The sequence below is a fragment of the Galeopterus variegatus genome, unplaced genomic scaffold, assembly GCF_000696425.1.
Source record: "Galeopterus variegatus unplaced genomic scaffold, G_variegatus-3.0.2 Scaffold1113, whole genome shotgun sequence".
In the NCBI taxonomy this organism is placed as follows: domain Eukaryota; kingdom Metazoa; phylum Chordata; class Mammalia; order Dermoptera; family Cynocephalidae; genus Galeopterus; species Galeopterus variegatus.
The window spans coordinates 368,006-383,216 of record NW_007727224.1 but is presented as its reverse complement, the minus strand read 5'-3'; the positions used below and the strand labels follow the sequence as shown (position 1 = coordinate 383,216).

General features: G+C 37.6%; 1 protein-coding gene across 1 annotated transcript in view; it reads left to right on the top strand.

The window, feature by feature from the left end:
- IPP (intracisternal A particle-promoted polypeptide) overlaps positions 1–15,211 on the top strand; it is a 45,079-nt gene that overhangs the window by 25,961 nt on the left and 3,907 nt on the right. Inside the window, exons 5-7 of the mRNA XM_008574892.1 lie at positions 3,521–3,658; positions 5,108–5,230; positions 6,997–7,217. Coding sequence (XP_008573114.1) covers positions 3,521–3,658; positions 5,108–5,230; positions 6,997–7,217 — 482 coding nt within the window. The remainder of the gene's footprint in view (positions 1–3,520; positions 3,659–5,107; positions 5,231–6,996; positions 7,218–15,211) is intronic.

Genomic DNA, 15,211 nt, shown 5'->3' with positions numbered 1-15,211 from the left:
TGCTGTGTAGTTTCCTATTGCATACCATGAGTATACCAAAATTTATTTATTCATTATATTATTGTGAGACATTTGGATTGTTTTAAGTTACCTATTTGATTTAGCCATCCTAAATGATTGGTAGACATTTGGATTGTTTACAGCTTCTGACTATTAACAACAATGCAGCGGTCAAAATTCAACAGGTGCCCTGTGTGTGAGTTTTTCTAAAATATATATCTAGGAGTAGAATCAGTGGTATTGGCTAGGAGTGGGTCATAAAGTATTCAGATCTTCAATTTTATTTTTTTATTTTTATTTATTTATTTTTTTTGTCTTTTTCGTGACCGGTAAGGGAATCTCAACCCTTGGATTGGTGTCGCCCACACCGCACTCAGCCAGTGAGCGCACCGGCCATTCCTATATAGGATCCGAACCCGCGGTGGGAGCGTCGCTGCGCTCCCAGCGCAGCACTCTCCCAAGTGCGCCACGGGCCGGCCCCAGATCTTCAATTTTAATAGATAATGCCAAAATATTTTAAAAATGGATTCATTATTTTATACTTCATATTTTCACCAACTCTTGGTACTGTCAGACTTTTTGATTTTTTGCCTATTAGTAGAGATATAGTGATATTTCATTGTGGTTTTAATTTGCATTTCCCTGATAAGTAATGACACTGAGCACTTTTCATTGTTTTCTGGCTATCTGGATTTCTCTCAGGAATTGACTTTTTAGGTCTTTGCCACATTTAAAAAATTGTCTGTATTATTGATTTGTAGTTGTGTTGGGGGTCCCCAAGATAACCCTCACATTCAATGGTTTGCTAAAAGGACTAACAGGATTTAGCATATAATTGTATCCATAGCTAAGATTTATTACAATGAAAGGATACAAAACAAAGTCAGCAAAAGGAATTGAAAGCTTCCGGGAGTCCTCTTCCAGTGAAATCACACAGGACGTGCTTAATTTCGCCATAATGTGTTGTGACAACATGTGGAAAGTGTTGTCTACCAGGGAAGCTCATTAGAGACTCAGTGTCTGAGGTTTTTATTGGGGATTGGTCACATAAGCTCACTCTTCCCAGCACCAATGGTCAACTTTACAGGTAGGCCTTTCTAAGGATAGGCAGTCTCGGGCCTACTATGTTAACTCTTTCCTGCACTGCCGGAGACCAGCTCCAGTCTAGTTTGCAAGTCCTTGAAAGAGGGATGAGGAAGCCAGCGAAAATAAAAAACATAGACAGAGACCTCAGTGCATCAGTATGCATGTTCTCTCTCTGAGGGCTGTCAGCGTGTTGCAGCTGGAGCACAGTAGAGCATGAGACAATGCCTTTTATTTAGTTTTTTCTCTGCAGGGGTTTTTTGGCTACTATTTTTTATTACATCAGCAAGCTTAATAATTCAAAAAGGACAGGGGAAGCCAGTTTTTTTTTCTTCGTTAGCATGTCTCAAGTGATAAGATTGTGCTTCCTCCTTTTGGTATCAGGTTATCAGATTGGGACCGTGTTCTCATTGTCCTGACGTTAACCTGTGACCTTTTCCGGTTGGCAAGCTGTGGTTAATATCTACCCTATTAACAGGGTGGGACTATTGCAGTTGCAAAGTGATAGACAGTACTATCATATGGCCTATGTCTATTGAAATTTGTTAAAAGGAACAATGTTAACATTTAAATTCTAATGGGGGTGTATTGGTTTTATGTTTTAATGGAATGAACCTACTGTTCATATGGAAAATGAGGGGATAATTTTGAATTGTCCAATTTACTCGGATCCTCTGTGGGAATGTTTAGTTTGATGACTGTATAATTATTTGTGTTATTTTTATAATCTTTTGGGAATTCAGAGAACTGCCACGCTAACCAAAATATCGAAAGAGAAGGCAAAAGCCACAAAGCCGAGGCAGGCAGCCCTTCTGTTTGCAGCAAGTGCTCGTAGTTGAGGCCTTGCCAGCAGCTCTCCCTCCAGTGGCCTTGCCAACTTGGAGAGGGCAGCCCAAGCTGACTCCTTTAGGGTACTGCCATGACATGGACCACGCCACTGCACAGTAGGAATTTTGTATATATTCAGGATTCTAGGCCCTCATAAAGTTATACACGCTGCAAATATCTTCTGCTGTGCTGCTTCATCTTTCATTCTCTTTATAGTAGCTTTTGATGAACAGATGTTTCTATTTTTAATATAGCCAAACTATTATTTTATTCCTTTTATTATTAGTATTTCTTGTCTTACTCAAGAAATCCCTCCCTTCTCTGAAGTCATGAGGATATATACCTTTAATGTTTTATAAAATTTTATAATTTTGCCATTCACATTTTATGTCTGTAATCTACCTGGAATTGAGTTTTAATGGATAGTATAAAGTTGAGAGCTAGTTTTATTTTTCCCCCATATATATAACCAGTTCTCCCAGCATAAAAGACTGTTATCTCCCCACTGCTGTGCAATGCAAACTCTGTCATGTATCAGATAATCATACATGTATGGCTCTAGAAATTCTTTTCTGTTCCATTAGTCTGTCTATCTCTATCTTAGTTACTGTAGATCTATTGTAAGTTTTGATATGCGATTGAGCTGTTTCTCTTTATTATTCTTTTCTGGGAGTGCTTGGCTATTCTAGGCCCTTTGTACTTCTATATATACTTTAGAATCAGTCAGTCAAATTCATTAAAAAATTGGATTTTTTTTTTGAACTGGGATTACATTAAATCTATAAATCATTTTGCGGATAATTCTTATCTTTATATTGATTCTTATAATTAATCAACATGATTCATCTCTTTATTTAGGTGTTCCTTAACTTTAAATTATATACAAATAAAGTTTATAAATGTTATCCATAGAGTCCTTCCACAGTCTTTGGATAGATTTATTCTTAGGTATACAGTATTTTATAATTCTATTTTAAGTGGTATCTTTTTTTTTTTTTTTTTCCTTTTTGTCTTTTTTCGTGTCCGGCAACGGATTGCAACCCTCAGTGTCGCGCCCGTACCGGACCAGGACCGGCAAGGGATCACAAACCTTGGTGCTGCGCCCGCACCTCGCTCAGCCAGTGAGCGGGAACCGGTCTGTATGTGGGATCCGAACCCTTGGTGGGAGCGCCACCGCGCTCCTAAGCGGCACACTGCAGCAGTGCGCCACCGGGCCGGCCCTAAGTGGTATCTTTTAAAAAAATTTTTATTGTCTGATGCTGGATAAGGATTGTATTAAAACTCAAATTGTACCAGGGCCAGCTACCCAAACTAACACATGAAAAAATATAGAAGCGTTACAATGTAAATCGTGTCCTCAAAAATTACATGGATTGTTTGGGTGGTAGAATTAGAAATAGGTAACAGGAAAATCATGTCTTTGTTTCATAAGTGGGCCTTAATAAATGACTGTACTATAGGTTCACAATAGTAGATTAATTTTAATGAATAGCATAAAATTAGACATAACAATTGAATTTCTGACAAGGAATGCTACTATATTGTATTATGAGTCTAGTCTATTAGCATTACTAAACCTTCTGATGTGTGTCTCTTTTATTTAACTCAGGTGAAAAGGATTCGATGATTTTTGACTGTACTGAATGCTATGATCCAGTTACTAAACAGTGGACAACTGTAGCTTCAATGAATCACCCCCGTTGTGGCTTGGGAGTATGTGTGTGTTATGGGGCTATCTATGCTTTGGGTAATTATGCTATTCAGTTTAAGGATAGCTGATATTGTTTAAATTCTTAATTTGATTACTTTAAAGATGTTCTTTCCCTTCCATAAGAAATGTGTATCTTTTCAGCTCTGTGAATTCTTCTCAAAATTGCATTAGTTGGGGAACATTGTAAGGAGATGGAGATAAAATATAGATGAGGGTATATATATATATATATATATATAGATGAGATGTCCATTGAAGCACTTCAGCTGACTAATTAAATCTCATTATTTTAAGTGTATAACATTTCTACCACTCTGTTTAGTGGCCTAAGTATGACTCATATAAGAAAGCACATATATAAGGGCTGGCCTGTGGCTCACTCGGGAGAGTGCGGTGCTGATAACACCAAGACCACGGGTTCGGATCCTATATAGGGATGGCTGGTTAGCTCACTGGCTGAGCGTGGTGCTGACAACACCAAGCCAATGGTTAAGATCCTCTTACCGGTCATCTTTTTTTAAAAAAAGAAAGTACGTATTAAAAAAATTAAAGATACCAAAAGGAACTTTTGTACTATATTATTATTATTGAAGATTTAGTGAATGATCTTGAGCAAGTTATTCTACTTCTTTGATTATCTGTGTAACAGATGTTACAGGCAGGGTTACTCCTTGGGAAAATTGTAAGTTGACATGACCCCCTTGTCACTCCATCATTCACTGTGTGGTACTCAAGTGTCCTCCTCTCATCAAAACCTATCGTTTTTAAAAAAATATCAATTATCGGGCCGGCCCGTGGCTCACTCGGGAGAGTGCGGTGCTGATAACACCAAGGCCACGGGTTCGGATCCCATATAGGGATGGCCGGTTCGCTCACTGGGAGAGCGTAGTGCTGACAACACCAAGTCAAGGGTTAAGATCCCCTTACCGGTCATCTTTTAAAAAAAAAAAAAAAATCAATTATCCCAATGTGAATTTCATCCATTACATTTTATCACTCCCATTAAGTATTTGCATTTTGCAGTTATACCTTGAATTGTGGGAAAGAACATTATCAATTTAAAAAATTGGAGACTGTAAAGAAATGTTATTTTGGCCTTCTTGAAGTTCCTGAAATCACACTAAAAAGACAGTGTATTCTCATTAGTCTTAGAGCTGGCCTTGATTGAGATAACCATTCTAAATATGCAGAAGTCGTTTCAAAAGGTAGTTTTGCAAAATACTGTATTTCCATGTAAGATTTTGAAGTTTTGTTTTTGTTTTGTTTTGTTTTACTCTCTAGTGAAGACTAGACAGGGAGTTAAAAGATGTGAGTTTTACTCCTGGTCAAATTCTGCCTTTTCATGGGATCTTAGACAAATAACCTCTCTGGTCCATGTGATACTCAGCCATGATATGAAGTAGTTGGATTAGATGTTTTCTAAGGTCTTTATCATAAATAATTTTCTTTTATCCCAGAAATAAACATTTTCCTGTTTGGTTACAGGTGGATGGGTTGGAGCTGAGATAGGGAACACCATTGAACGATTTGATCCTGATGAAAATAAATGGGAAGTAGTTGGCAACATGGCTGTGTCACGCTATTACTTTGGGTGCTGTGAAATGCAAGGTAATCCCTTTATAAAATATTTCTTCTCAAAATATATTTGAGTGTCAGGCATTATCTTAACAAAATTATATTTTTGGTCTGTTAGTATTGAATGATTGACACTAGCAGTATAGAGGTTCTGCTTTTTACCTCTAATATAATTGACTTTTATTTCTGTATTGCCAAAATAATTGATTTTTTTCAAAATAAACAGAACTAGAATTAAAAATTCCAGATAAGCAGAAATACCTGGCCAGCAAAATAAGTGTTTAAAATGTCATTCATTATTGTCATTTTCTCTCCCATGAACGCTTGAGTATTTCTAAGGAGAGTATCAAAAGCAATTTTCACAGTCTCTACTTATAGGCTTCTTTAGTGGTTTTTTTTGCACAATATGTTGTGATTCAGTCCACACATATAATCCTGTGATAGATTTGAAAAATGCTTTGCTGCATATTAAAGTGGTGCATGGACATTATTTTAATCGTCTACCACACTCTGAGAAGTAGGTAGTAAACCCTGTCAAATAGAACCTGATTCTCTGTCCAGGGCTGGAGAGTAGATTTGTATGGGCCTGTGGAGTAGGAAGTAACCTGTCCATTGTTTTTGACAGCTCAGTCTGCTGTTTCCAGCTCAAGTTCCTTCTGCTTTGTAGGTACCTTCTCCAATTTCTACTAGCATATAAATGTTCAAATTACACGATGCAGACTATATATATATATATATATATTTTTAAAGATGACCAGTAAGGGGATCTTAACCCTTGATTTGGTGTTGTCAGCACCACGCTCAGCCAGTGAGCGAACCGGTCATCCCTATATAGGATCCGAACCCGTGGCCTTGGTGTTATCAGCACCACACTCTCCCAAGTGAGCCATGGGCCGGCCCTACACAATGCAGACTATATTTTATTGTTTAATATTATAGTGTTGTCTAGTTTTTTTTTAATTTATTATTTTTATCTTCCCATCTAAAATCATACAGCTAGAGAGTGATCTTGGAAATTATCTATTTTGACTCCCTTAATTTATAGATGAGGAAGCTAAAGATCAGGAAAGTTATGAGTTGTTTTTTCTCATAGCTGGTAACTGGCAAAGCTGGAGCTAGAACCCAAGTTTACTAACATTTAGCCCATGTTTCTTAAAATATCACTCTTAATAACTTATAACTTCTCATTTTAGAGCATGGGAAACAACACTAGAGACTCAAAAAAAGTTGTAGATTGTCAGAACCATTAGATTCAAATCAAATTTAATAAGAAACTCTGTAAACTACATTCTATCGTACTCTAGTAATTGATCCTGATACCTTAACCTTAGCCATATAATATTCTAATTTAAATTCGCTTATTTTATTTTATTTTATGTCCATCAGTAACAGGTAGGCTGTCACCAAAGAGAGCCATATTGTTCCCATTTTAAGTGCATGTCATTTTTTAGGGAATAAATCCGTGTCCCTTTCCTTTTTTATCTATGACTGGTAGCAATGGATCTGGTACCTGAGATCAGCAAGCAGACAATGAGATATCCTTGTCTGACAAATTATTTGTTATGATATCATTATGCTGTTTGAAAATTCAATGCCACTTTAAATTAATACCCCTAATTTTTTGCAACATGCTTAAATGTGAGTTGTGATAAACTAGGCAGAGGTTGATTTTGTCTCTCAATATTGTAAGTTCTAGATAAATATAGCATCAGCATAGCAAACATAAATCACAACTATTACTTTTCATCATTGTTTATCCTATGTTCTATAGTATCTGAGCAAAAATATTCCATTTCCAGGTTTAATTTATGTAATTGGGGGCATCAGCACTGAAGGAATAGAGCTTCGTTCTTTTGAAGTTTATGATCCACTTTCCAAGCGTTGGTCTCCACTTCCTCCAATGGGAACCAGGAGAGCTTATCTTGGCGTTGCTGCACTCAATGACTGCATCTATTCTATTGGAGGGTGGAATGAGACACAAGATGCTCTTCATACTGTTGAAAAGTATTCCTTTGAAGAGGTAGGTTGGATGATTTCAAATGTTTAGTATCCTGGTATTCTTTTGATGTCTGTAAGATCTGTAGTGATGTGTTCTCTTTCATGATATTGATCATTTATGGGTTTTTTTTTTCTTTTCAAAGAACCAACTTTTGGTGTCCTTAGTTTTCTATTGATTGTCAATTTTCTATTTCATTGATTTCTGTTCTTATTTTTTCCTTCCTCCTATTTGTTTTGGATTTAGTTTACTATTCTTTTTCTAGATTCTTAAAATGGAAGCTTACGTGATTGATTTTAGACCTTCCTTTTTCTATGATATAAACCTTTAAAGCTTTAAATTTTCTTCAAGCATTGCTTTAACTGCATTCCACACATTGTAATATGTTGTGTTTTAATTAGCATTTATCTTTAAATATTTTCTAATTTTCTTGGTAATTTCTTCTTTAACCAATGGGTTGTTAGAAGTATGTTATTCAGGGATGGCTGGTTAGCTCAACTGATTAGAGCAGAGTGCTGATAATACCAACATCCAAGGTTTGATCTCAATACCAGCCAGTGCCAAAAAAAAAAGTATGTTATTTAATTTAAAAATATGTAGGGATTTTCCAGATATCTTTTTGTTATTGATTTCTAATTTAATTCCACTGGGATCAAAGAACATGTTTTGTTTTGTTTCTATCTTAGTAAATGGTTCATGTACACCTGAAAAGAATTTGTATTCTGCTGTTATTAGACTGTGTTGTTCTAATGTCTATTAGATTAAATTGGTTTTTAGTTTTGTTGTTATTGGTTTTTTTTTTTTTTTAAAAGATGACCGGTAAGGGGATATTACCCCTTGACTTGGTGTTGTCAGCACCACGCTCAGCCAGTGAGCGAACCGGCCATCCCTATATGGGATCCGAACCCGTGGCCTTGGTGTTATCAGCACCGCACTCTCCCGAGTGAGCCACGGGCCGGCCCCTGTTATTGGTTTTTTGTTTGTTTGTTTTTTGGTGGCTGGCCAGTATAGGGTTCCGAGCCTTTTGACCTTTGTGTTATAACACCCTGCTCTAACCAACTGAGCCAATTGGCCAGCGGGATTTTAGTTTTATTCAGGTTTTCCCTGGTCTGTCTGATGTGTCCAGTTGTTCTGTCAGTTGTTAAGAAAGGACTGTTGCAACCTCCATCTGTGATTATGGATTTGTCTCTTTTTCCTTTTATTTCTCTCAGGTTTTACTTCACATATTTTTTTTTTTAAAGATGACTGGTAAGGGGATCTTAACCCTTGACTTGGTGTTGTTAGCACCACGCTCAGCCAGTGAGCGAACCGGCCATCCCTATATGGGATCCGAACCCGGGGCCTCGGTGTTATCAGCACCACATTCTCCCGAGTGAGCCACGGGCCGGCCCTTTAAATGGTTTTTAAAGTTTATATTATTTTTATTTAATGTAATTACAGGTATGGTTGGTTTTATACTCCCATGTTGCTATTTGTTTTCTATTTGTAAAGTCCATTCTTTGATCCTTTTTTCTCCTTTTAGTCTTTATTTTGATTGTTTTATTATTCCACTTTATCTTTTTTATTGTCTAATTAGCTATATCTCTTACTTTTTTTCTTAATGATTGCTTTAGGATTTACATTATATATATAATATATATATATATATATATATATTTTTTTTTTTTTTGGCAGCTGGCTGGTTCAGGGATCCAAACCCTTGACCTTGGTGTTACCAACACCATGCTCTAACCAAGTGAGCTAACTGGCCACCCACATTATGTATTTTCTTTTTTTTTTTTAAAGATGACCAGGAAGGGGATCTTAACCCTTGACTTGGTGTTGTCAGCACCACACTCTCCGAAGTGAGCTAACCGGCCATCCCCTATATAGAGATCCGAACCCTTGGCCTTGGTGTTATCAGCACCACACTCTCCCTAGTGAGCCATGGGCCGACCCTACACATTATGTATTTTCAATGCATCAAATCTACCTTCAAATAATATCATACCACTTCACTTGTAATGTAAAAAACTTACAAAAATATACTTTCATTTTCCCCTCCCATCCTGTATTAGTCTGTTTTGTGTTGCTATAACAGAAATACCTGAGACTGGGTAATTTATAAGGAACAGAGGTCTCTTTGGCTTATGATTCTGGGACAGCTGCATCTGGCACAGGCCTCAGGCTGCTTCTGCTCATGGCAGAAAGTGGCAAGCAGCCGGTGGGTATAAAAAGATCACATGGCGAGAGGAAGCAAGAGTTGGGGGGGGAGTACCAGGGTCTTTTAAACAACCAGCTCTGGGCCAGCCTGTGGCTCACTTGGGAGAGTGTGGTGCTGATAACACCAAGGCCGTGGGTTCGGATCCCTATATAGGGATAGCCGATTTGCCCACTTGGGAGCACATGGTGCTGACAACACCAAGTCAAGGGTTAAGATCCCCTCACTGGTCATCTTTCTAAAGAAAATGAATAATAAATAAATAAACAACCAGCTCTCACAGGCACTAATAGAGTGAGATCTCACTTAGGCCCCCCACCCCCAGGGCGAATATTAATCCATTCATGAGGGGTCCACCCCCATGACTCAAAAAGCTCCCATCACTGCCACACTGGGGATCAGATTTCCACATGAGTTTCGGTGGGGACAAAATATCCAAACTCTATCACATCCTTTGTGCTACTTTGTACATTCTACTTCTATATATATCGTAAACCCCATGATATGTTGTTATATTTAAACAATTTTATACTGTATTAAAATTTTTTTTTAATGAGAAAGTCTTTTGTAATTACCCATATGTTTACTATTTCTAGTTCTGTTTATTCTTTTGTGTAGAATTGAATTTCTATTTCATATTATTTTCTCTTTGCCTGAAAAACTTTATTTTTTTTTTTAGTGCAGGTCTACTAGCAATGAAATCTCTTAGCTTTTATTTTCTGAAACTGCCTTTTTTCCCACCTTCAGTTTTGAAAGATATTTTGCTGAGTGTAGAATGTTAGATTGACTTTCTTTTCTTTCAGTACCTTAAAAATGGTCTTTTGGCCAGCCCATGCCTCACTTGGCAGTGTGTGGTGCTGATAACACCAAGGTCAAGGGCTCGAATCCCTGTATAGGGATGGCCGGTTAGCTCACTTGGGAGAGTGTGGTGCTGACAACACCAAGTCAAGGGTTAAGATCCCCTACCAGTCATCTTAAAAAAAAAAAGATGGTCTTTAATTTCTTCTTGCATTCTTTCTGATGAGAAGTCAGTAGGGATTTTTATCTTTGTTCCCCCATACACAATGTGTCTTTTTTCCTTGGCAGCTTTTAAGATTTTTTTCTTTATCATGGGTTTTCAGTAGTTTGATTATGATGTGTCTTGTTGGAGTTGTGTGTTTAACCTGCTTGAAATTCATTGAACTTCTTGAATCTGGGGATTATAGATTTCATCAAATTGGAATGTTTTCTGCCATATTTTAAAAATTATTCTGCTTTCTTTTGGGGACTCCAATTATATGTATGTAGGACCACTTGATATTGTCTCACAGTCACTGAGGCTCTATTAAATTTTTTCCAGTCTTTTTTATCTCTGTTCTCCAGTTTGGATAGTTCCTTTTGCTCTGTCTTCAAGTTCATTAATTTTTTTTTTTTTTTGTCTTTTTTTTTGTGACCGGCAAGGGGTTCGCAACCCTTGGTGTGGTGTTGCCCTCACCACACTCAGCCAGTGAGCGCACCGGCCAGTCCTATATAGGATCCGATCCCGCAGCAGGAGCGCTGCTGCGCTCCCAGCACTGCACTCTCCTGAGTGTGCCACGGGGCCGGCCCAAGTTCATTAATCTTATACAGTGTCTAAACTTCTAATTTGTAGGGTCTAATCCCATCTACGGAATTTTTTATTTCAGATCTTATATTTTTTAGTTCTTTTCTCATTATATTCACATTTTCCTTTAGATCCTTGAACCTGTTAATATGTTTTAAGTCTTTGTCTCCTAATTTCATCATCTCTGTAATTTTTGGCTCTGTATTGGTTGACTTTTTGTCTTGCTGGTTTGAGTCATTTTTCCTGCTTCTCCATATTTCTAGTAACTTTTGACTGGATGCTAGAGAGTGTGAATGTTATGTTGTGACTGTTTGGATTTTGTTTTCTTCCTTTAGGAGGTGTTGAGTTTAGTTTTGGTAAGCAATTCCATTATGTGTAAATGAGGTTGATCCTTTTGAGACTTGTTTTCTTTTTTTTTTAAAAGATGACTGGTAAGGGGATCTTAACCCTTGACTTGGTGTTGTCAGCACCACGCTCACCCAGTGAGTGAACTGGCCATCCCTATGTGGGATCCGAACCTGGGGCCTTGGTGTTATCAGCACCGCACTCTCCCAAGTGAGCCACGGGCCGGCCCATGAGACTTGTTTTTAAACTTTGTAGGGAAGGTCTAGAGTAGTCTTTCCTTTTTTTTTTTTTTTGTCCTTTTTGAGACCAGCCGCACCGCGCTCAGTCAGTGAGCGCTGTGAGTGAACCGGTCATCCCTATATAGGATCCGAACCCGTGGCGGGAGCGCTGCTGCGCTCCCAGCGCTGCACTCTCCCGAGTGCACCATGGGCTCAGCCCTAGAGTAGCCTTTCCTTTAAGCCTACTTCCTTTAGCTCTGCTACTAAAGCATGACTCCTCTTGGGTCTCTACTGAATGCCCCAGGTGTTCAACAAGGTCTCTTCACTTTGGCTGGTCAGAACTTGAATAGGTCAGCCTTGTGTGAGGTCTGGTATTGTTCAGATGTCATCTCCTCCCATTAGTTGTTATTTGCCTGTTTTCATGGAATCTCACCATATGCATACACAAATTAGTGGTATTCAGCCAAAGATTCAAGGGGACCTCTATCCTCTGTCACTGTTCCTTGCAAATCTCAGCTGCTTCAATCTCTCTAGAACTCTGATCTGTGTCTCCTAAATTGGCTATCATGTTCAGCTTTGGATCCCCTTCCCTGTACTGCTATTCAGAAAACCCCTCCAGGCATGAAGCTTAGACAACCATGGAGCTCACCTTGTTTGTTTCTTTTTCTCAGAGATTACAGTTTTGCACTGCCTGTTGTCCAGTGTCTCAGAACTTTGTTTCCTATGTTTTGTCTAGTTTTCTAGGTCTTTATGGCATAAGGGCAGTTCGTTAACAATCTATCATGGTTGGAAGTGGAAATCCCTCCTGTGTCCTTTGATATGTTCTCATCATTCATTGGGCATTTCTTCAATCTCTGGCATAATAACATATTTTAAGCTCATCTTGTACTTTCACTGCTCTAACCCCCAAATCAGCCATTTCTCCAAGAAGCCCCCATTTGTCTTAGTGAAGGACAGTATTTAGAAACCAAGATCTACACACTCAGTTTATTAATTGCTACTAGGGTGTTGCTGCTTCTAGGTATTCGCAGTAAATAGAGCTAGGAAATATATGTATGTATATGTGTGTATTTATTCACACAAACATTTATCCATAATTATGTCTGTATTTATTTGTGCATTTATATTTTAAAACCATGAGTTCATAGTGACAGCTCCAATTCCAGTATAATATTTTAGGTTCTTTCAGGCCTCCACCTTTCCTATGATTGTAAAAACCTTCTCCATAAGTTAAAAACTTGGCTTCCATTACCTTCAATATATTTACTAATTTGTTCATTCAATTTACTTATTTACTAAATAAAACCAATCTCTCTACCACACCACCTGTCTTCTCCACCTGCTACCTCCATGCATTATCCATCCTGTCTCTGCCCATGTGAGCTCCCCAGTGTTCCCTCATGCCCTCAGTTAGTGGGTTAACTCAATTATGCTAGGAATGGAAGACTAAGATAGAGAAGGGTAGGTCGTATCTTCATTGAGTCACTATTCCATCATGTATTTATTTGTTCGTTAGTTCATTTACTCATTCACAAATACTTATAGTCTTCTTAGTGTGTAGGTATGGATTGGGTACTATGCCTGAAGAAACAAGGGCAAACTAAATATACAAAGCCACTGCTCTCAAGGAGCCTACATTTTAGTGGGGAATATAGAGAAATAAATAGACAATTATATTACAATGTATTAAGAGCTGGGATAATGAAGTACAAGGTGTGTTATGTCATAAACTTGTAGGTTAGGCCAATTTTTTCCAAATTAATTTCCATGGAATACTGATTTTTTGCATTGTTAATAGGAATTAGGTAACTTGAATTTCCCTGATCAATTATATTTAGGAAAAGTTGGGCTAAACGAAGTTAAATTAGTTTCTTTACCACAAGACTTCTTTGCAGAATTTAGTACAATAAAATACTTTATGAATCTTTATGCTGAGTCTCTCAAATTCAGTTGACCACACCACCCTTGCTTTTTTTTGTGGATGTTTGTGGAACATCTTGTAGAAAAACATTTTCAAGGAACTTCTGAGGGTACTTCAAAAAGTTCATGGAAAATTGAATTAAAGATAATATGAATCTTTCCATGGACTTTTTGATGACTCCTTGTATTTTGGGAAATAAGGATTAGTCTTATTTGAATTTTATAGTTTTTAAACCACTTATGGTTTTCAAAACCATTAAGGTTTTTTCTCTTTCCATTTTCTTTTTTTTAAGTGGATGGATTTTAACAGCTTTATTGAGATATAATTCACATACTAAATATTTTGTTTGTTTCTACTTTTTGGCTATTATGAACAAAGCTGCTATGAAGATTCATGTACAAGTTTTTGTGTAGGCATATGTTTTCATTTTTCTTGGATATAGACCTAGGAGTAGAGTTGCTGGGTCATATGGTTCTATGTATATCCTTTTTAGGGACTGCCAGACTGTTTTCTTTCTTTCTTTTTTTTTTTTAAAAGATGACCGGTAAGGGGACCTTAACCCTTGACTTGGTGTTGTCAGCACCACGCTCACCCAGTGAGCTAACCGGCCATCTCTATATGGGATCCGAACCCGTGGCCCTGGTGTTATCAGCACCGCACTCTCCCGAGTGAGCCACGGGCCGGCCCCAGACTGTTTTCTAAAGTGGCTACACAATTTTACATAACCACCAGCAGTGTATGAAGGTTCTAGTTTCTCCAAATCTAATGCTTGTTATTTTATTTTATTATAGCTGTCCTAGTAGGTGTAAATTGTTATCTCATTTTGGTTTTTACTTACATTTTCCTGGTGGCTAATGATGTTGAGCATCTTTTTATGTGTTATTGGTCATTTGCATATCTCCTATGAAGAAAAATATATTCAATTTATCTGTTTTGAAATTAGATTAGTCTTTTTATCATTGAGTTGTAAGAGTTCTTTATATAATTCTAGATACAAGTCCTTTGTGAGAGATATGATGTGCAAAATTTTTCTCCCATTTTATGGGTTTTCTTCACTTCATGCTATTCTTAGAAGCACATAAGTTTAAATTTTAATGTTCAATTAATTTTTTTCTTTTATCACTGTGCTTCTAGTTTCATAATTAAGAAACCATTGCTTAGTCCAAAGTTATGAAGATTTATGCCTGTGCTTTTTTCTAAGAGTTTTTTATATTTTAGCTCTTATATTTAGGTCTTTGATCCATTTTGATTTAATTTTTATATATGGTAAGAGGTAAGGTTCCATCTTTATTCTTTTGCATTTGCCTATCTTGTTGTACTTTAACACCATTTGTTGAAAATACCATTCTTTCCCTCATTGACTTGTCTTTGCACCTTTGTTAAGTCAGTTAACTGTAGATGTGAGGGTTTATTTTTGGGCTCTCAATTCTGTTCATTTAGCCTTCTGTCAGTACTGCACTGTCTTGATTATTGTAGTTTTGTTGTTGTAAGTTTTGAAATCAGAAAGTGTGAGTGAGTACTCCAAATTTGATCTTCTTTTAAAAGTTGGTTTGGCTATTCTGGGTGCCTTGAATTTAAAGTACCAATTTTTTTTTTTTTTGTGACCGGTAAGGGGACCGCAACCCTTCGCTTGGTGTCGCCTGCACCGTGCTCAGCCAGTGAGCGCACCGGCCATTCCTATGTAGGATCCGAACCCACGGCGGGAGCATCGCTGCACTCCCAAGCACCGCACTCTCCCGAGTGCGCCACGGG